This window comes from Hetaerina americana, unplaced genomic scaffold, assembly GCF_022747635.1.
Source record: "Hetaerina americana unplaced genomic scaffold, ioHetAmer1.1.p SCAF_2, whole genome shotgun sequence".
Lineage (NCBI taxonomy): Eukaryota > Metazoa > Arthropoda > Insecta > Odonata > Calopterygidae > Hetaerina > Hetaerina americana.
The window spans coordinates 66033936-66057204 of record NW_027286763.1 but is presented as its reverse complement, the minus strand read 5'-3'; the positions used below and the strand labels follow the sequence as shown (position 1 = coordinate 66057204).

At 37.6% G+C, this 23269-nt stretch overlaps 2 protein-coding genes across 2 annotated transcripts in view; both read right to left on the bottom strand.

Annotated features, from left to right (window-relative positions):
- The window catches only part of LOC139687737 (clarin-3-like), a 31910-nt gene extending 30867 nt beyond the window's left edge, over positions 1 to 1043 (bottom strand). Inside the window, exon 1 of the mRNA XM_071585007.1 lies at positions 499 to 1043. Within this exon, the coding sequence (XP_071441108.1) occupies positions 499 to 721 (223 nt within the window). The 5' untranslated portion in view covers positions 722 to 1043. The remainder of the gene's footprint in view (positions 1 to 498) is intronic.
- A 4870-nt stretch (positions 1044 to 5913) lies between these two features.
- On the bottom strand, positions 5914 to 23065 carry LOC139688120 (uncharacterized). Its single transcript, XM_071585547.1, has 5 exons — positions 22852 to 23065; positions 21577 to 21780; positions 17222 to 17404; positions 14664 to 14796; positions 5914 to 6052 (listed from the first exon to the last, which is right to left on the bottom strand). The coding sequence occupies exons 1-5, from the start codon at positions 23063 to 23065 to the stop codon at positions 5914 to 5916; spliced, it is 873 nt and encodes a 290-aa protein (XP_071441648.1).
- Positions 23066 to 23269: the final 204 nt, after the last annotated feature.

Here is a 23269-nt window from a genome sequence, read left to right as displayed (position 1 = left end):
TCAGAAATGAAATCTGCGGACCACGCCCAACAAATTATGCCATGAATATGAAACTATTTTGCGAAACAAGACAAACTCTGTCAAACTATGAGCCCGTAATAAGGTGGCCGTATTTAAAATAAATCGTTGCGATTTGGAAATGGTAATTTCACTTTTACACACAAAATAGTTTATTGCGAAGTATTCGGAGAGAGAAAATAATTTTACTAAAAACCATCAGCTCTGAACTCAACTCACTAACAATGAGTTTAAACAACGATATCATACGAAATTGATTACTTGTTTTGCATTCAAATCAAGTGTAACAGCAGTTCAAAAATAGAAACAGCCCGTGAAAGCAAGAGTACATGGAAGTTTTAAGGGACTACATATTTCACAATTCCCACACTTCAATCGGTATTAGTTATTTCCGTTTGAAAATGAATGCTACACAATGCATATTGATCACGATGCTTGGGTGACTTCAACGACCGACCTCTATCAAAACTATGCACTTACCATCAATATCGTATCTCCTCCAGCCGTATGCAACATTGAGATACTTAGATCCATAGAAGAGGCCGAAATGGATCCTTCCGTCAGAATCATTGGGGTTTGAGGTGCGGCGTGCATGGGCCTCGACCCAATGCTTAGTTCCCATGGCAGCTCCGGAAAGAGCTAATGTAAGGCAACTTCCTAAGAATGTCGCAAAGATCATTCCTCGTCGATACAGGTTCATCATTAAATAGTTGAATCAGTTATCCAGCAGAGATCAATAATAACAGAAATAATTAAAGTCACACGCACACCGTCACATACACATCGGCCCTGGCTCTGTAACGTCTTAAGTTTATTGCTGACGCTCACAGTTAGAATCTTTCTACATCGTTTCCCCCGGAATTATAATACTAAAGAACACGCTTGAAAAACAGAAGTCTTATATGAAAATAAAGAAGATTCAAACTCATGGCAAAACATACGTCCTGGAATATCCGAAGGAACAGCCTCTTAACGTGTTTATCATAGTACTTTCCTTGACACTGACTACCCCGACTTCCTTTCGTGGTTTCAGCAGAATAACCAGAATAACAGTAATTTTTTCGAACTCAAACTACTTCTAGAAGACCGTAGTAGAGAGCAGCACGTGTCCGAAATACCTATTTATGAAATTTGAAAGTTGACGTTTTGGCCGATAGAGGAAGCACATGCCATGCAGGTATTCAAAAATCATATGAAACGATTACAGAAAATGTTGAACAAATGAGGAATATTTCTCATACTCTGTCTATATTTTTTGGGAAATGAATGGAAAACTGGAAGTATTGAATTAAGACACGTATATTTAAACTCTCAAATAACATGTAATCGTATAGTATATATAATATAATAATGTAATCATTTGCATGAAATGGGAAGATTTGACGATATTATTTTACCGTTTTGAAATTAACAATGGTTAAAACTTGTCATACATATTGTACTGCATATTCAGCCATTCTAAGAACAATAATATTCTTGTGAATTCATTGGAATGGATTTTCAGCGTTTTTAGCTTCTCTACCCCTTCTACTTACCTTACACAATTTCCAGTCATTTTTTTACTTCCAGATTTCGTCATTTCGCTAGAATGCATTTGGTTTTTGTCCTAGAGCATTATTAACCACGGCAATGCGATTCTTCATTCAATGGACGACCTCTATCGAATCAGGTTATATAGCATCCAGAAGACCTCAAGTTTTAATTTTTTGGTGACTAGTTAGGTACCTAGGGACTTTTCAGAGCAGCCGGTCGGATACTTCCTTTTTGCCATTAGCCATGGCCTCTTACGTGCACAAAAATGTTCCCGACATCGCACAATAAGCCGATGCTTCGTTCTTCGTCGCCCAGATATTTCCCTGGATCGAGATTGTCGAATGTTAATGGGCTCATTTTATGGCCTATGCACTGTGCAACCAATAATTAACCGAAATTTTATTTTCCATTATAATACAAACCCTATAGGCGTTGGAGATTTTGCGTAATGCATTATTTTTATGCGGCTTTGATATTTCACTTGCTCTGGTTCTGGAATATAATAATAATAATTTCCGTATAGTCATCGGGATTCTCTGAATGGATAACATTTACCCCAATGGAGCGGTTGGTGCATGAGAAACGAGTGAATAACGATCCAGGTAAACCTCCTAGGCTTGCCCCTCCTTCTAGAGGAAAGGGAAGACTACTTAAACTGTGAACGACGGCTCTTGGGGCTGAATGACCAAATAATATATCGGATTCCATCCCTAATCTTAAGGGAACAGTTGAACGCATTTTCAAAACTTCCCAAATTTTGTCTTCATGGGCTATCGCGTTGCTGATCAAAGGGCGATAGCGACTCCAAGTGAACAACTTACCCTGATGAAATATTTCCAAATACCAGCAGCCATCCTGTGGGTAGTAAACTTTAGTGACAATGCCATCACATGTATATGTAACGACGGAGAAGCGTCTCCCGTTAAATTCATGAGAATAAATAAAAATCTCATTTTCCCTTTACCTCGCCCACAGATGACAGAAAAGCCCGAATTCTCCGGGCGAAACCTCTCTGGACACCCTCAGCACCACCCATGCTTTGTGATTTGTCGGGTATCAGATCATCCTGGGAAACCATAACCGGTACACGGAAAGGAACTTGTCCCCCTACCATGATGCGTGAGTGCCGTCGGGATTAGTACTGGGTGAACTCTACGATCACCTACCAAACCGACCTTCGAGGTAATGTTTAATTGTTTTTATCCACTAGCTTGTTAGGCCTCACTGGGAGTATGTGTCTAATATTTGTTCCCTCATGAGGTAGGCTAGATAACAGAATTATGAGTATATCGTGTTCTTCGTAGGGCAGTGAGATATGAAAATTAATTACGATAAATTGAACATTGTGACTAAAATTTTCTAGGGTTCAGGATGGGAACCCTTCCAAATCATATATTAGCGTAGTAACTGTATGTCTGAGGTAAATTCGAGACATTAGCTTCCAGAAGACGTAATAAATTTTGAAAACTCGATTTTATATACAAGATATTCATATTCGTATCATGGAAGATAAAACCAAACATTAGTGATTAGATTGATAACTATGAATAATTTGATTGTAAAATGATTGATGAATAACTATATTGCATGCATTATATTCTGCGGAGTGGATACCAGCCGAATAATAGTGGTACCATTGTTAACAAGGATAATTTTGAGATTTCATTTTTTCCCGAGAACAATACGATAGAGTAACAGCTTTGACACGTATAAATTAGGTTTTCATAATACCTTACATAAATTAAAAGGTTGTCTCTTTAGCAACGATTTTGAAAATTTGTTATTAGCCCCAGCGTTTAAGGTCAGGGAGATCATGTCAATTAAATTCGAGAGATTAATTGCAGAACAGATAGATTGAAGAAGTAATTCTTCCCACGAACGATAAGGGATCAGAATAAAGTTTGTCCGACCGCATTAGGAGGGAAAGGTGTTTTGGGACAAGGGTAGTCTGGTGTGTAATCACCCCCTGCCACATAGCCTAGTGGTGGCTCGCAGGGTACTAAATAAATAAATACCTGCATACGTATGTATGTATGGGTAGGTTTTTAGCGGTGTTCTATGAAATCGAAACCTCGATTGATCAAAATGTTGATGCCACTATAATGTATGAGACTTATTGCCTGAAGCCGATGAAGTCGGTTTTACTTTCGCAGCTGAAGAGAAAACTATGAAAGCTACTTTGCCAATATGCCGTTTCTTTTGAAAATTGCCAATTTTACCTGATCCGTTTTTTGGCGTGAGTTATTTTATTTATCCTGTTGGGACAATGACGTCATTATAAAATGAAAATTTGACTGTAGCCCCTTCAGTTATTGTTAAACTAACATGCACCTATGATTATAATTGAAATACACTCTATTTTGTTAAATATGGTGATACAAATAACGCTCTCAATACATTTATCCCATTTACTTTTTAAGGTTTTCAATAGATGTCTTCCCAAAATCTGTTATCAGTCTTCTTCATTGCAGACTCGCTCCATCCGCTTCATTTACTTGTATATCTCTCTTTTCTTACACAATGAATTTCCATTTCTACCAACACTATTTCCTGCTGCCGTTACGCCCGCACCTCAAACTGATAGGAAGTATGTGGAATTAGTGATTTATTTATTTATACGACGGTAGGCTGAAAAGTAATGCAAACATGCTTATAGAGCGCGAACGAAATGACCTTCCGAAGCACGCCAGATGGTATGTGGAAGTAACATTCCCCCTCAATACTCATGCAAAGTTTTAGGTCGTTGCGTTCATCCAGTATATAGTATTTCGAGAAGCCAAAGTATGGAGCCTTGTTCTAGTGCTATGTCAACGCGGGTCAATCAGCATGCTGTAATGGAATTTTTAACTTCTTAAATAATGACTGCTACTGAGATTCATCATTGTTTAAAGGCTGCTTATGGTGCCGCTGCTGTTGATAGGTCTACTGTAAAGCGATAGGTAATAAAATTTAGTGGTTGCGAGCCTGGAAAAGCCATGATTGTTGAAACGCAGCGGCCGTATAGCATTAAGTTCATTTCATAAAGCTGCGGTGTCCTCAGGATGACGGATATCACGGTAAACCACTGCATCGTCGGCACACAAACGTATTTTACTGCGGATTCGATGTTCTTTAAGTAGAGTAGGAATAAAAGATGTCCGATGACACTTCCCTAGGGAGCACCTGAAGTAACCTCTACTGCATTTATGCCATGAAATGCCAATGGGTGCCGTGCCAATTAATATACCAGGAAATGTTAATCGGTGCGATTCAAGCCTGCCCTATATGCATAACAAAGGATTGCTATTGTTTTACAAAAAGGAAAGAAATCTTAATGCATTTTTATCTTTCCGTTCATTATGATTTGGGAGGATATTATTTTTTTATCATCTTGCTTTGAGTATATGAGGAATGAATTTTCCACGCCTTCCTCATCATGATATCTATATGGCTTATCATTCCACCACTCAGTGAACATTTCTTCGTCACATTGCGTAAATGCCATTCAAGCGGCTTCTAACGCGGCCGATAATAATGGTTTTATTTATCACGACTCTATTTGCGAAATCGCATGATGGGCACGCATTTTTAAAAGGACCGTCATTCGTTATCTATGTGTTAGTTTCCTGAAAGTATTAGCCCATTACGAATCTGGCCATGTTAGACACAGATTGGTAAATAAACATTTGAAGAAGACAGTATAGGCGGAAACGTTTAAATATTCTAATTTTGTCCTTGCCTGAAAATAATTATGGTAGCCTTTCCATTACACTCCTATTTTCATTTCATGATGACCTCAACATAAGCAGTTTAATTTTTCTATGTTTTATCTATGTTTTAATAGAAATGAGGACTTGATGTGATAACGGGGGTTTAGAAAGGTGGGCACGATTTGCCTGAGCTATTTTTTTTTCAATTGCCAAGGCCAGCGACACCGTAGAAGAATAAAACTGATATTTTGGTCGAGGTGCAAATCAAGTTCGTCAACTCCGTATCACTTCTCGCATTCCATGGACAAGCAAACAAGCAATTTTAACATTCAGAGAGAAGCATTAAAACATGATACATGATGAGAAGTCCCTTATGACTTTTTTCACTTCAATTACACTACTCATAACCTTAATTTTATCTTTCCCCGTTTTCGCGTTCGGAATGAGTTACATATTTCGATAGATGTGATGGAAGAGGAATTGACTAGATAAACTAATTTAAAAAATTTACTCTAAGTCGTCCACATAAATTACACGTATCAATATCGCACAATGGACAATTTTCCTTATGCGCCATTTCAAATACATAAATAATATCCTATTTCAAAATACACGAAAAATAAATATAAAAGTTTTAGAGTCTACTGTAAATTATTTCGAAGAATTTCTTCATTTAGTACAGGAATAGCGTTCCATCGGTGTCTTCCGCAGGCGTGACCTTAGGCGGCTCCGGTATTCTTAGTAGCATTACTCGGCGGAATAAAAGAATGCCGATGTTGGCCAAATGAAGCAACGCAGACGCCAGAATCAACCTGAAATCACCAAAAAAATAAATTAAATTGGGCATCGCTCTGATTAAGTCGTTATTAACTGAGCGTAGAAGGAAATTTTCCGTTCCTGGCTTATGCAACCAATTACCCCGGGAAATGTGATCATCATTGCTACCTGATGTCTCTCATCTCACTATCGGCAACACTCACTCATTAAATTCCGATCATTTCGGAATGATGCCTCGCTCACTTACAAGTATCCAAGTGTTGAAAAGAGGATAGGTACGTATAATTTAAGTGAATATATTTACGACCTGTGGGGGTGGGATTGCCTCTGACAAATCACAAACTTTGTGTTCACACTCTTTGCATTTTATTTCCTTTATCTTTTAGCCTTCAATTCTTTTTACTTCCCTTCTTCTCTGAAAGACCTTTCCCTACGAGAGGGTGTGTGTTAACACTTCTGCACACTCGAGGCGAACGCATGTATGTAGGTGCATCATAACATTGCGAACAATTTTGATTGCGCAAAGTAATTTCATGATTAAGAAACGGATGTAAGTTCGTATTTACCTATCAAATAATTTTCAACGCAAAACAAAGTGTCTGTATGGTTTGCACAAATTGTTCATAAAAGCTGAACCGAAGGCAGAATTTCTCGGTTGACTGCCAAAATACTGCTTAATGACACCCATATTTTTCCATAAAACAGTTGAAATAGGACTTATTTTAGAATCAGTGATAGATTATAGGTGATCGGAGGATAAAACCACTGGGAATAACTTTCCGAAACACATGTACACTTTTGTAACCTGACCAATTGTTATTATTTGGTTGTCTCCCATTTAAGTTAGGTTTTGGATGGACATTGATATTATTAGGGATCATAATAACGTTGTCCGAAGAAGCTTGGGGGGAAAAGTATTTTGGATAAATAGTAGTCTTGTGTGTGATCACTCCCTACAACACACCCTAGTGGTGAATTGCACAATAATACGTAATAATAATAAAAATCCCTACTTTCCTTAGCTTCGCCAAACAAGACAACCTGGCATCAAACCCAAATGAACACCCAATGCTCCACTGCATTCACTCTACTTCAATTCCGCATTAGTACTTCCTTTGCGACGTCAAAGGCTATGTCATGCCAAGATGAAAAATATTAAGGGTGATATCTCCGTTGAAAAAAGGAATGATATCACTTATGATTATATGATATCTAGGGTGAATACCAAGAAGGAATTACGGAAAGCGTTAAGCGAATTCAAAACGAAAAGATTAGTGGAAAATTTGAAAAAGAAAATTCATTGTGCTTTTTGGTCGCACGTCAGAGAGGTTCAGGGAAATATGTCAGCGGATAATTGACTCAAAATCGATAAAAGCGAAAGGGTAACAAACATTTTAGAAAAGACTAACTGATTAAATTCCTTTTTACAAAGCGTCTTCACCAAATATCTCACAGAATACCTCCGATAGCTTCCCAAATCGTGCCGGTCAACCGATGCCCAAAATTGAAATCTCATATAATGGAATAGGATGTTTCCTCAAAAATATTTAGCCCAATAAATCCTCCGGGCCCAATGAAATACCCGCTTATATATTTAAGGATCTAGCTTCGGAAATTGCGCCGTGTATAGAAATAATATTTTAGAAGTCGCCGGTTGATCACAAGGTTCCCAGAGATTGGAAAACGGGTAACGTGACCCCAATATTTAAAAACGGAGACAAGGAGGAACCGAGCAATTATAGACCTATTTACCTCACATACATTTCGTACAATGTTATGGAACATATAGTTGCTTGTTCGATCATGAGACACCTCGTTATTCAGGAGTTATTTTTGAAAAATGAGCACGGTTTCAGAAAAGGTACGTAGATCCTGCGAGACACAACTTGCGCTTTTTGTTCACGATATTCTTCATTCGGGAGAGAGCGATGTTTCAGTGGACACGATTTTTCTAGATTTTAAGAAAGCCTTAGACAAAGTACCTCATAGTGAACTACCCGCAAAGCTAGAAGCATATGGCATAGATAAAAATTACGGGGGTTGGATGATAGACTTTTTAAATGGTCGAGTACAAAGAGTAGTGATAGATGGAGTTAGCTCATATGCAGTAGAAGTTGCTTCAGGTGTTCCCCAGGGAAGTGTCATCGGACCTCTTTAATTCCTACTCTACTTAAAGAACATCGAATCCGCAGTAAAATACGTTTGTGTGCCGACGATGCAGTGGTTTACCGTGATATCCGTGATCCTGAGGACACATCAGCTTTATCAGACGACCTTAATGCTATACAACGATGGCGTGAGACTTGGCAATTAGAATTAAACTTAAAAAAGTGCATAGTCATAAATTTTTGGAAAAGGAGCAAATCCCTCCCGAACGCCTACTGCGTTGGGAACACTGAAATGGAAAGTGTAGACTCAAATAAATACCCAGGCGTTACCCTCACTCACGATCTCTCCTGGGTGAAACACATACGGGGAATATGTGGACAAGCTAACAAAAAATTAGGATTAATCAGAAGAGTACTGGGTAAAAGTGATGAAAAAATCAAAGAGAATGTTATCTGTCGTTGGTTAGGCCTAATTTAGAATATGCTGCAAGTATATGGGATCCTCACGAAGTTGGATTATTGGATCGCGTGCAGCGTAGATGAGCTAGATTTGTAAAACGTTGTTATGATAAACTTAATAGCGTATCCAAGACATTAGAGCAGCTAGGCTGGGAATCACTCACGGGGCGAAGGGTAAAGTACGGATTGAAGCTCTTTTATAAATTGGAAGGGAGTTTCTTTAGCCGTGATGTTGAAAATGTATTATTACTCCGATCGTACTACGCTAGGAGAGATCATGCTAATAAAATTAGAGAGATCAAGTGTAGAACAGATAGATTTAAGATGTAATTTTTTCCACGAACGATAGGGGATCATAATTACATCGTCCGACCGCGGTAGGGTCATGTTCAGGTAAAAATAATTCTGGTGTGTATTCACCCCCTGCCACACACCCTAGTGGTAACCTGCAGGGTGCATAACCAAAAAAAATACCTCTCTTAATTCCGTTCAATATATGTGTACCTATTCTTTTCCTCCGCCTACCTCACTATCTGACGCTCCCCCCTCTATCGCAGTTTTGAACACTCCATCGTCAATTAAAATGCTCCGTATCAACCTTTGCTGCCTCCTTTGGATTACTCTAAAAAACTCTCTCTCTTTGAACGCCATGGCCAGAAATTCTTCGCTTGTTTTCCGTCTAATTTACCGTTTACAATCTTCAACACAACCACATCTTAAAAGGACAATCTACTACAACCACCTTTGCTTCAACGCCCATGTTTCCGCACCGAACAGAACCACGCTCCATTCTAAAGTTCTAACCCAATAGGTATGATGAAAAACAGGCTTTGAATAAAATTTTAGAAAATTTCTTCAGTAAAAGGGCATGACGAAAACTCCAGATGAAAGTTTTTATTTGCCTCCCACCTTCTTTCGGAGGCTGTTGGCTTTTAGTGCTTCTGTCGCCGTAACTTCTAAATTTGTGATCCATATACTCCAAAAACGACCAACTGTCCACTTATGGAATGTGCACGCTCTCAGTTTCATACTCAATCAAGTTTCTAGTTCGTTGATCTATTCAATCTTTTCTTTATTCAGAAACGATAACGCACAGGGGTCGGTGAGAGTCTACAAAGCCACACCCAAGGTCGGCAACGCGAGCGTTGGCTGCCTTGCGGTGAGAGTGAAGGGGACAGGATTTTTCCAAAAAATTTAGCTAACGTCGAACGCAATTCCTGGAGGTGGGGTAGTATCTGAATTAAATAAATGAAACTATATTTGCCTTATTTTATAAGCAGTGGTATTGGGTATGTATCATAAAAAGAGCAACTCTGTCGACAAAATATATTTAACTTTAAATAGAAATGCTGAAATAGCTTCAAAGTTCACTAATCATTCTCAGACGATTTATTCTCATTTGAATTACTATTACTTTTATGGATTGAAAAAACAAAAAGCATAAATATTTCTGGAACTTACGCAACTCGCGCGTTCATTTGCGAAATTGGAACGCGGTACCAAAAGTTACAGAGGCTATGAGGATGAGTAATGCAATGCATTACATTATCGTACGATGGAAGCGGGGAGGGTCACCTCGATCGAAATCACACGAGACTGAAAATTCAAGCTTTGCGAATTTGGATCCTGTTGTGGGTGTGGTGTCTGTTTGATCTTTAGTCCCTTAAGATAAATAGCAAGATCACCAAAATCCGAAATCAATTTATACTACATAGCCCAGGAAAAAGTCGCTATTTTTTGGTTGAATCTTGATTTAGTCAATTTTGATTATAGCCGAATATTGCGCTGACTTGATTTTTTAATCTGCTTCTACTCCGCGAACATAGTTTGACTCCTTGAAATGCAGATCTATTTCGGCGGCATTTAATTCTCTTTTGAATGTGGTGAGAATAAAAGCTGAAATACATTGGATCGTCCATCGGGTTGAGTTGTTCATACTTGTAGCCTTACATTTCGATCTAGAAGATAATGATGCAGGACTTGGCTACTCCGTACGTTTTATCTTTTCTCATGAATCATGTCAGGTGTAGAACCCATCGCCCAGCAGCTCCACTTATATTATCAAAAGCCTCATACGAAGGAAGTGTTCATGGGAAAAAAGCGGATGATAAAAGAAGGTTGATCATTGACATCAGGCATTCGAGAAAAACGGAATAAGAGGTCATATCTTTTGGGAAGGTCAACACTTGAGTATAATGATAATAAGTGCCGACGCTATAAATAAAAAAAGAGATGAAATGAGAAGCAAATATTGGAAGACTTGAAAAAAGGAAGCAGACTATTACCAACTAAACGCAAGAGCTGCTCTCTCACTAGAAGTGTCAAGGCTGCGAAGGAATAATACATGCATAGCACCATCGTGGTCATAGGGGCAGAATATTATTTATTTCCACTTTTGTTTCGATGTAAACCCGTATTTGAGACATTATTCCGGAAACGCCAGGAAAGAATATTGTCCGAAAGTATATTTTAACAAGCGTCATTGATGAGTGGCCAAAAATATGTAAAGAAATACTATAGGAACACTTTTCAGCGAGGATTCATAAATACGCGTTTCCGTAGGTCCAGAGAACGAAGAGGAACTTTGCTGGTGGATAGTGAAACCCGAATTTTTCTATGTGGTATCCCTATCTTATAAAAATAACATCAAATCACGGTTTAAAAAAGCGGCTTTGGACATGAACATATCGTGTAACGTTGAGTGTAATGAAATTATATATTATATTATATATTTTTGTAGATCAAATAAATTTTAGTTAGTTATTTAGTACAACTATAATTTTCACTGACGTATTTATGATTGATTTATCTTATTAATCCTAAATAAACTCACATAATAAAACTTTTTTCTTACTGATCATGATAAAATTGTAGCTGACAGTTATTTATTTGTCAACTGCATTGGCTTCTTTCTGAATAGTAATACTTAACTTTTGTAAATATGACATTCACGTTCTATTATCTATCTTTTATTTATCTCTCTATACATAAGGATTTTCGCAGGTTTTTCGCACCTCCCCTCTTTGTAGTTGTTTTACTGTGTGGGTTTTTACTAGGGTCTTCATGTCTGAACTCCCTCTGGTTTTCCCACGAAATAACATCTTGTGCTTATTTATTTTATTATATACATGACTTTACCATTCTTTTCTTATGATATCACTCTTTGTGTCGTCTTATTATTATCATTGTTATGTACTTGACGAAGGGTCAAATGGAAGAAGGGACTTAATGGTGTCCATTTCTCCCAAATAAAGACGTTTATCTATCCATCTATCTATATCAACTTATATGCTCTGATGTTTGTCCATAGATTTTCCTCTTGGTAATTTATATTTTAGAGAGTGAATTTAGAAAGGTGATAAAACAGGATTCTATTATAACAGGATTCGTTTTCCCCTCGCATACTTTGGAATCAAAGCGCAAATAAGAAATAGTAACAATCGAATGCATATCTTCCATTCAAAGACTTTTTTCGTCCCCTTTCCTCGATTGGGTCGCAGAAACTTCTACCAAAAACTCCTGCGGTGGTTTTCGGGTTATCTTTTAGATGCAGGTATTCCGTATTTTTCCTTGACGTTATGCTCCTAGCAAATACATCGCATCCCAAGGTGAGTCCAATCCGTCTGGTTTTCTTTACTGTATAGCATTCCACATGGACTTTCTCTCTTTATTAACTTGCATATTTCCTTATTTATCACATTATCTGCTCATTTGACCTTCAGCATCCACATCCTGAACCAGGTTTCGAAGGTTCCTATTCATCTCTGGTTCTGCTTAAGTAAACGTCTACGCCTCTTACGCACCAAGAGCCAGCCACACGATTGCTCTCAAGGACCTTCCTCATTTCTAATCGTATGCTTAGTGGGCTGAGTGGTTGCCTCTTTGCTATGAGCCACTTCTCAGCTGAGTTATTCTGCGCTTGATGTCCATCGAGCTGCTTCCGTTCCATATTAAACTGCTTCCGAAGAAAACGAAAGATTCCACTTGCTCTAGTTTCTCTCCTCTCAGAGTAGCGTCCCTCTTCCTCCCACTTACTTTTAGCTTCTCGCAAACTGATTTTAATTATATGTCAAAGGAAAAATTTATTCATGATCCTTGGCTTTAGAGGTTCATTATACTAGTTGCAATGGCAACTGAGAGCTTTTCCTATTCCTTGATGGCCATCCTTATGCTTCATTTACAGTACCCTTCAGAGCATGTAGACAATGCCGTTGAGAGGTTGCATTCTTGTCTTACGTCTATATTATATCAACTCGAGTTTTCCTATACCTCTCATTGTCAGTGTAACCTCTTGGCTCTTCTGGAATTGGTGCATTAATCGTTGGTCACTGGAATGAAGTTCAAGTTTCACTGGAAAAATTATGGCTCCTAGTTCCACTCGAAGGCATCCTCCAAGTATGCATATGAGATGGCTTCTAGACTTTTATTATTTCTCTCTAACAGCATCCTATCTTAGTCTTATTTTAACGGAGCACTTTTAAATTAGTTCAGTAAATACCGAACTATGTCCAATGGCTTATAGGAAGTTTATGACTCTCGCGTTTATTGTAAGTTGTTTTGGTTTTGTTTATCTAGCGTGAATTTTGGAAATGCAATGTAAGTTCGCTTTAATTGATTTGTTATGAATAGCATTTATAATAAAGCTAGATAAAATTAAAACTAGACCTTAAATGTGGATGCCTTGATATAGCGAAATTCCATCTTAAAATGGAAAGTTATAACGACTTAGTTGTAATTTAATTATAAGCATGTGCCGTGCTTATTATTAATTGTCAAATTTTACAAAGTACTTTTATCTTTACGCATTAATGTAAACTTTGTGATACTATATATTTTTTTCTGAAATTTAGATATTGAAGTGAAATAAAGACAAAATTAACGTATACACTCCTGAAGGTCACGCTCTTATGCGATCTTTTTAAATATTTAACTATTTTGTCTTCTCCTAAAAGTACAATTTTTCTCACATACAGGTGTATCGGTGGTACATAGTGTATCGGTGGCATTTTGGAGTGTATCCGCCAAAGTTCAGCCCGTTCTCTGCACATTTACAAGAGCATCCGGCCCTCTTGAATACCCTACTACACTTGGAGTATTCTTCACGTATGGGAATCGGAATATTAGGTCCAAATTTAAGTCCGGATTTTGAATCAGAATCTCTCCAGAAAAGTGCTCTGTCGGTAGGATTAAAAAGAGTAATTTCAAACAATTTCATCCCTTTTTCTAACGAGCACTCTACTTGAAGGAAGATAGCGTTTAGAGTGTTATCAGTGTCTTGAATCATCAAAACAGATGGGTCGGTGTGAGAAGCCTTTTATGTGGAAATATATCGCTTTTAGAACCTCAAAAATGAAATGAATTCTGATAAGTGCGTCTCATCAAGCAATTTGTGATCATGGGAAACTTTCATGGAAACATATTTTAGGTCCTCGGCCATTCTCCCAATTTAAATTACTCCGGTCAACTAAATCTTGATACTTGAGTGGGGTTGCCCTGCCTTTGAAATGCAGTGTAGACATTTGCGAAAACGAAACTAATTGGATTCAGGAAGAAGCTAAAGATAAAAATTTGCCTGGGGAAAACGTTAAGATTTTTCATGAGTTTTGAAATGTCTTTGACAGGGATGTTCTTGAGTATATTGGGTATTGGTTGCAATGGCAAGTAATGAATCTGAAAAAAACATGTTTTTCATGCGATAATGCCTTAATTTCGGGGATATCTTCAGCATTTACCCTCAAATCATTGGGTGCGCTTAAAAAGGAACACTTTGCCGAAGCTGACAAGTGTTAAGGTCACTACGTATTAAGACTGACCCATGCATGAACCCAATCAATGGGACATTCTCATGATTCAACTCGTTCAGGATTTGTAGTAGCCGACAATCCTTCACAGCACATTTAATTAATTTAAATAATAATAATTCCATCTTTCACGCATGAAAGAAGCAGATGAAAATTCCGGATGGGTAAGATTTTTCAGACCTGGTAGTCGTTATTGATATTTCAAGAAATCTATTTATGTTAAACGGAAAAAAGATTTTCCGTATAAAATTGAGTGTAGGGGTAATTTCGATACTTACCAATATGAAAATCCAACTCTCGCTGTATCGACGTGGCACTCTCCAGTGATGGTCTCCCTCAACGCAATGCTATCCACGAGAGAGGCGGCAAAGTGACCTCCCCACAATACCATAGTCAGAATGGCGAAGAAGGCTGAGGTCATTCAAGAAGAGATGTTTGCGAGAGCCAAGAAAATAGAACATTGGAATTCAATTGCTTCACTGGTGAAGGCGTTACACTATGGGCCGGGGACGCACTTGCACCAACAGACCCGTTACTATTTTCTTAATTAACTCGTTAATGGCAGTTAAGGTACCTATCCAAAATATCAAGAGTGAAAAATAAATAAAATAATGTTATATTTACTTTAAATGTTAAAGTGTTGAAATAGATACTTTTTCAAATGCAATTCCAACTGTATTATTAATTTTGCTTCAGGAAACCAGTGAGGGATATTACAGAATATCCTTAAGTTTTACATATGTATGCCTACATGGAGTAACTATTTCTGTATGGTTATACTTTCACGCAGAAAATAAATCATAGAATGCCCCAATTAATCATCCAATCGTACCCTTTCCAAACATTATAATTTTATTTTTAAATGATTTTCCATTATTAGAATCTTATGGGCATGATGATGTCGCCTCGTGGTGAAAGTATTTACAAATAATAGTAAACGTTAATGCAGAAGTACAGAGTAATTACTCAATGTGAAAATATGTGAAATTTCACTCAATTTCTTTTATCCTGAAGTAATTAAATTTAAAATAAAAAGAACATAATAAAGATTAAACATTATTTTCAACCAAAATTCTCATGAAATCATCTAAGAAAAGTTTGAGTACGGCCAATTGCGACACTACTTTTTCTGACCGCATGCAATGGTTCATCGGTCTTCTGCTACTGTAGATAAAATGTAGATAGGTTATTTTCAACCGTGTGGGAGCTTTGAATGTGGATTGTCATGATGACTAATGAATCTGTTAGATTTATTGGCATTAGATATAATTTGAGTGCCCAGTCAAAAATATTAAGAGAGCGTTTATTACAATTTAGCACCCTTCAATCAATATTAATTTCGTTATGAATAACTGATCGAAGCACTTTTCCATTTGATAAAATTTTTATTTTACGACCGGGTTTCGATGCATTACATCATCATCAGTGCTTCGATTAGTTATTCTTAAGTGGTATGACGATGCAATACATCGAAACCCGGTCGTAAAATAAAAATTTTATCAAGCGGAAAAGTGCTTCAATCAGTTATTCATTATGTTCGACTTCCACCACATCACGCCTGAAGCTACTCAATTTGTTAATTTCGTTATGATTGATTTTATGTAAACTATGTTTTTGAAGCTTGTATTTTTTCCGAATGATTGTTCGGTGTCACTTTATTGAACCTTGGACACGGAAGCAGAGACACGTTTATCAGTCATGATCGGTTAACTTATGAAACAATTGATGGCGTCACTGGAGTCTAATTCTTTCTGCAAAATCCAAGGCTGTTTACGCCACTTCGTACCCTCGTGCGCACTTCGCTGAGGGTGGCCTCTGGCCTCAGGGTCAATTATTCCAGTTATACCAGATGTGTCAATAGCATTTTTGAAATACATGATTGCGATAGGGTTGACTAAAAATGGGCTCCTAATGCTCCTTTTTTCATCGTTCTTCCTAACTTTGACACTTTAAACATGGGCTCTTAAGAGTACTATCTCTCTGCAACATTAATTTTAACTGGGAATAATATTCTAGAGGTTAAGAAAAATCGATAACCAAATAACTCTAACTTTTCTTATAACATGAATGCAATTAAATACAGGCCTGTATGCATTAACAATTGTTATTTTCGACGAATTGCATTACAAAAATTGAACTATTGAGAGATTTCTCCACCATCTGAAGACACCGCCGTATTTCACATTCAAGGTAGTTTTAACAGGTGAACTATTTGAAATAAAATTAGACAAAATCATCATTGCAATCACATGATATTGGATTATTTATAAATTCAACATATCTTCGCATTATCTTTACGCGCGTAAGGCCGCGTTATAATCACAGAATGTCGATTTCTTTAAAAGAAACGCTAAATATATCACGATTAGAGTCGAAGTTAGGTTACACCATTACGTATCTCACATCATAACGATCATGAATTAATACCCATCGGGATATCCCTTTTTGTAATTATAATATCATTTCTATTAGCGAATATTTGACATATATGCTAGTCAAGAATTGATAAATAACTAATATATTAAGAAGAACGTACTTTTCACAAAAGTTTACTATTTTGTACAACGCGTTTCACCGTGATTCATTAGCATCAGGTAACTGCCATATCACGATTAAACGCATCGCACCAAATAATAAAATTCTGTGAAAAAGTACGTGGTCCTCTGGTTATTATGGATACACATCTTCCACGAAGAGAAGATTGACTCACTAAAGTTACATATTGCATTACAATATTCTCAATATTTAGGATGTTATCGAAAATAGTTTGTTAATTCAGGTGGTCAGGTTAGAGCCAACTCAAGCTGAGCCTTCCATGTGCTAGCATATCACTTACCAGCGAGGCCGTTCCAGATGTAAAGCCCTGGTATGGCAGCAATGGTGCGCACCGGGTTGGCGGCGATGTTGACCACGGCTCCCAAAGCAGCAACGCCAGCGAGCACAATTGCCAAAATCAATGATGTAAGAGTGGAAGCCCATATACCCAAATTGATGAATGTTTTGTCGACGGACCCCCGAACTGTTGGAAGAAGGCAAAGATGAAAGCATCCAAGATAATAAGAACCGTGGTGCAGATGCCGCGTTACCATTAGGGCTCCATGGCCAACTAATAACTCACAGAGTTGAAGCCATTGATATTAAAAGGTGACCTGCGTTAGGTCAGCACATGGGGAGAGTGGTATATTTGTTTTGTATTTTTTAGTATTCTGCAAACCACCGCTAGGGTGTGTGGCAGGGGGTAAATATCGTACACACCAGACCAATTTTGACCCGACTTTTCACCCCTACTGCGGTCGGGCAATATTATTCTGTTCCCTAACCGTTCGTGGAAAAAAATGGTATCTTAAATTTATATGTTCAACACATAACCTCTGTATTTTATTGACATTATCTCGTCTACCGTAGTACGATGAGGGTGATAATACAATTTCAACATCATTACTAAAGAGGTATACTTACAATGTATGCAAAAAATTTAATCTGTAATTTAATAACAGAGACGAAGACTATTACAATTTTCCACCTAATAAAGATTTATTTACGACTAGTTTCGATTCACCACATCATTTTCAGATGAAGCTCTCTCTGTGCAACTCCGATGCATACATGTCTGCCTTACAACAGCTCGAAGACCAACAGTTGAACAACCGGGGTTTTCCCCTTATCGTGAACGGACCTTCCCCCATCCTACCCCTCGGACAGCACCTTCCTTGAGAACAGCCCCTCAAACAGCGGGCCGCCGAAGGGAGAGGACACCATCCTCCTTCCCCACACACCGTGGGGATACGGGACGATATACTACTTTGATCAAAAATTTCCCGGAATTTATTCAGAAAATTAAAAATACAAGTTTATTCATCTAAATCTATATTGTCCCCTTCAAAGTAATCCCCATCGACTGCAACACACTTATGCCAGCGCTTGATCCAATCCTCGAAACATTTTTTATATTCGGTTTTCGGTATGTCCATCAGTGCTTCCTGCGATTTTTCCATTACTTCCTCTCGGCTGCTAAAACGCGTTCCCCGTAATGGTTTTTTAACTCGATTGAACAGAAAGAAGTCACAGGGAGCCAAATCAGGTGAATTCGGTGGCTGTTGGATGGTATTTGTTGCATTTTTCGTCAAAAAATTACGAAAATTGATAGCACTGTGCGACGGTGCGTTATCATGGTGCAAAATCCACGAGTTTTCTGCCCACATTTCTGGTCTCTTTCGGCGAATTGCTTCACGCAAACGTCTCATAACGCCCAAATAATACTCTTTGTTTACTGTCTGGCCTTCTGGCAAAAATTCATGATGCACTACACCGTTGTAATCCATGAAAACCGTCAGCATTGCCTTCTTTTTTGACTGAAAACGACGTGGTTTTTTTGGTCTCGGCTCATTTGGTGAACGCCATTCACTTGCCTGATGTCTGGATTGCGTGTCGTACTCATAAACCCACGTCTCGTCTCCAGTAATGATCCTTTTGATGAATGTGGGATCGGATTCAGCCTCGCAAATCATGTCTTTTGCGACGTCAACACGGTCTCTTTTTTGCATGAAATTGAGGTCTTTTGGCACCAACTTTGCTGCTACACGACGGAAACCCAAATCATTAACCACAATGTCTTGGGCGGATCCATAGGCAATGTTCAAGTCCTCCGCTATTTCTCTGATGGTTAATTTGCGGTTATTGACCAACATTTCTTTTACTTTATCAATTTTTTCACCGACTTTCGATGTCGATGGTCTGCCACTGCGTTCATCATCTTCGATTGACTCACGACCACTTCTGAACCGCTCGTGCCACTGGTAAACGACCGTTTTTTTTAGAGAATCGTTGCCGAAACACTTTTCCAACATTTCCAACGTCCGTGCGCCACTAAATCCGTTTTTTACGCAAAATTTAATACAAGTTCGTTGTTGCAAATTTAAATCCATTTCTGAAATTGTAAAAAATCGCCAACACACACAGAGATAGATGTACTCTTGGCTACGTAACTTTTGCAAATGTCAAGTTATGACACTAAGATTTAAAGGGAATATCAACAACAGATGTACCAATTTAACAAAAAAAAACAGAACTCAAATCGGAACGATGGGAGCGCCACACGGTGGTTATTCCGGGAACTTTTTGATCAAGGTAGTATACCATAAGGAATTCAGATGAGAGGAAAAGACCGTCTCAGCGTAACCAACTGGACTTTCTGTACTCCCTTGTCTTTCCCTCTTCCTCTACAAGCCCTCAATCTTCACCCCCTACTTTTACCCGTTTTTTCTCCTATCCTCAAGAGCTTCGGGTTTTCCCACTCGCCTCTCCCCCAACCCCTCCCAGCACGTGGAGGCACCCTGGTTTCCCCACCTCCTATATTTAATAGATATAAATTATATATATATATATATATATATATATATATATATATATATATATATATATATATATATATATATATATATATATATATATATATATATATATATATATATATATATATAATGGACTCCGCACAGTGAGAGATTCACTTGAAAATGATGTAGTACATCAAAACTAGTAGAAAATAAATCTTTATTAAGTGGAAGATTGTATTAGTCTTCGTCTGTTGTTGTGGAACAATTCCACCACATCACACCTGAATCTTAAATTTATACTGAAGTTAAACCTTAATTCTGTGAGTGATTCCCAGCCTAGCTCCTCTAATATTTTGGATACGCTAAGTTTATCATAACAACGCTTGATAAATCTAGCTACTCTACGCTGCACGCGATCCAATTCGGCCAATCCAACCAACTTCGTAAAGATCCCATATACGTACTTGCAGTATATTCTAAATGAGGCCTAACCAGCGAAAGATAACATTTCTCTTCGACCTCTTCGTCATATTAAACTAGTGCTCTTCTAATAAATCCTATTTTTTTGTTAGCTTGTCCACATACTCCCCGTTTATGTTTCAACCAGGAGAGGTCGTGAGTGAGGGTAACGCCGAAGTATATAATCGAGTCTACACGTTCATGTCGGTGTTCTCGATTCATTAGAAGTTCGGGAGGGAATTGCTCTTTTTCCACAAATATATGACTACGCTCATTTTTGAGTTCATTGTTAATTACCAAGTGTCGCACTGGCGTAGTATAGCATTTAGGTCATCTGATAAAACTGCTGTGTCCTCAGCCTGTCCCGTGTTTCCTGCGTGGACTGCTGTCCTTTAAAATTTGCTTGCATAACCGAAACACCACAGTAATCAACCCTTTTCATCGATCCTTCGACGTTCAAATTCACGCATCCGTGTGTGGGACAATTCATTTCCCTACGTCGACTGCGGTTTCCTTGAAAGATCGGCGCCACCTCGAAAAATTGTTCAACTTGGTTTAGGCTGAGGGAGACTGGAGGCGTCACTCATACCCTCCGGTCATAATTTCAAATGAGAACTTGGCCTAATTGATTCTTTGTCTACTTTGAAATGAAAAAAACATGCAAAAGTTTCGAGATTGCCGATGCTCCGAACTCTACCCATTAGGCTACGTCGCCCCCTAAGCACGTAAAATTGTAAGACCTTTTTATAATTCTTGCCGCCAAAATAAATGTATGCTTATGTGATGGTTGTAATAAATAGGTGGATTCATATGATTGTGGTTTTCAAGAACATATTAATTACTCTGATTACTATCATAAGCCACAATAGTTTTTATTTTTCCATGGTAATTGTTTCCTATGGCCTTTTTAAGATTTAGTAGCTATCGCATATTTCCTCCCTCTAAATCTGTTTGCTAGGAATTTGCGATGAAAGGGGTTTATTACTAGAGTATATACAGTAGTATTGCTACTCACCTAATTGGCATTTCATGGAATTTATTGAAAATATAAACCCCGGTTTGCAGGAACATTTTCCATTGTTACACATTTCATTTTTACTGCATTGCTTATCATCGCTGCAAGTCTTATTCCGTGTCGAATCTGCAGAAAACATATATTGTAGGGTAATTAGAAATGGAATGAAACCTTTGTCTAATTGATTATATTTCAACGCCGAAAATGAAATCCATTCTCTTCTTTATTCTTATATCTTTATTTTATTGCACGCATTTCAAATAATATCAGTTTGAATTAGGACGACTGAGTAGTTTTACCTTCGTGCTGATAGATGATAGGGCTTTATTGGTTTTATTTAGGAGTGAGAATTAGAATAAATAATCCTCCTCAGGTTAAACTTACCAGTAGGAGACATGAGGTTCGTGATGGAAGGCTTAGGAATATCCCAAGGACTCCTGGCTACGTTTCTAATTCCTTTGCTATCCTTCTCGATGCAACCGAACGACGCGTTGGCTGTCGTATACAAATTTTGTATCTCCTCCTCCCTTTCTTCAGCCGATTTCTTGCAGCTCCATGCACAAACATTGTCCTTTGGAATGCACGCCACTAATTGAAAAAAGTAAAATGAGTAGGAATGACTTCTAATTACCAAAAAGTTCATCTTATACAAATATTTTATTTAAAATTATATTTTGGTTCTCCCATGCGTCTAATGTGGATTTGGCGATAGAATCATCTATTTTTTAAAATAATAATCATGTCTGGTTGCACGGTGCCTGGGGCAATCAGTGAAATTAGGACACCACGTGCTTAAAGATGTAAGGTACAGAAATCTTTCAGGATATTTTCGTCCCGAGTAATGGAATTGGCAAAACACGTTCTCTCGCGCAATGGAAGATAAACACTGAAGTCTCTAGAACGTAGTTCCCAGACATGGAGGAGGCAGGGAATAATTAGTGGATACAAACATTGTTTTTTGCTTTTCAGTGCTTTCTTGTTTTTCACAAATAGCATGCAAGATAACCATTTAAACTTCTCTGAAATGTGCCTGGCATTATCCGTGAGAAGTTATGAAATCATTTATACGGTAGGAGAAAACAATCGCCTCAAATGTATTTTGGTTCAAAGCTTTATGTCGGTTTCACTAGTATTTCTTGGTAGTCTAATTTTAAAACTCCTGTTTTATGGCCATTAATTACGAGGAGCGAAAGAGTCTTTTCAAATCGATACAAATTTTTCAAAATCTTGGAAGATGATTAGATATTTTTAGGAAAATAAAAATGTAAGCAATATACTGCTCTAGTCTCTTAAAATTTAAAATTTCAGATTTTATTTCACTGATCTGTTTCCTTTTTTACGAAAAAAATTAATTCTATGGAAATGGTATTAATATTCTTCCTGAAATATGCACGAATTCGATAATATATGAGTTCCTAAACTCATATCTATTTGATTTGTTAGAATTAGCTTTATTTCGCCAAAATAGAGAAATTTAACAAAAGAAACATCTATTGTTACCAATGAAATTAAATCACATGGACATTCATACGCAATAGAAAAATGCTTGAAGACCAAGAAATAACCACTTTTCCTAACATTATCATATATTTCAAAAGACAGTTTTTCACTTGTCTTAACATTTTATGTTAATCTAAAAATATATAGTCAGTTACTCACTATGAATGGTGTAATAGCTTGGCGTGGCAAATGCAATCTTTTTTAATGTTCCTATGAAGAGTCCATAATTAACGATATCTTCCTCGTTACCCGCATTGGATAGCAAACGAGCGTTTACCCATGATGTAGTGGATACGGACGTAACGAGAATTGCAAAAGATATACAGCACACTATAAATGTTATAAATATGTAACTCCTCAGAACAGTTGCCATGAATAAGAATTCTCTTCTTGATGTTAAAAGACGTTAACGGCGCTAAAAATATCGTTAAAAGACTAACCTCTACCACATAAGAAGTTTTTCTGTAAAATTCATTAAGAAATATTTCGGAATTGCTCTTTTTCAATCGACTTTCAAGGTATGATTGTTACCAATGCCCTATTTATCTGGATTTCTCTCTTATCTCATGTCCAGATA

Bases quoted from the DNA above. Each gene is read 5' to 3' on its own strand.
- LOC139688120 (XM_071585547.1), bottom strand. From the start codon at position 23,065: ATGGCAACTGTTCTGAGGAGTTACATATTTATAACATTTATAGTGTGC. The intron at 17,405-21,576 runs GTAAGTTTAACC...TTCTTCCAACAG, and splicing joins GAACCTCATGTCTCCTACTG to TTCGGGGGTCCGTCGACAAA. The intron at 14,797-17,221 runs GTAAGTGATATG...GAATGACCTCAG, and splicing joins CATCTGGAACGGCCTCGCTG to CCTTCTTCGCCATTCTGACT.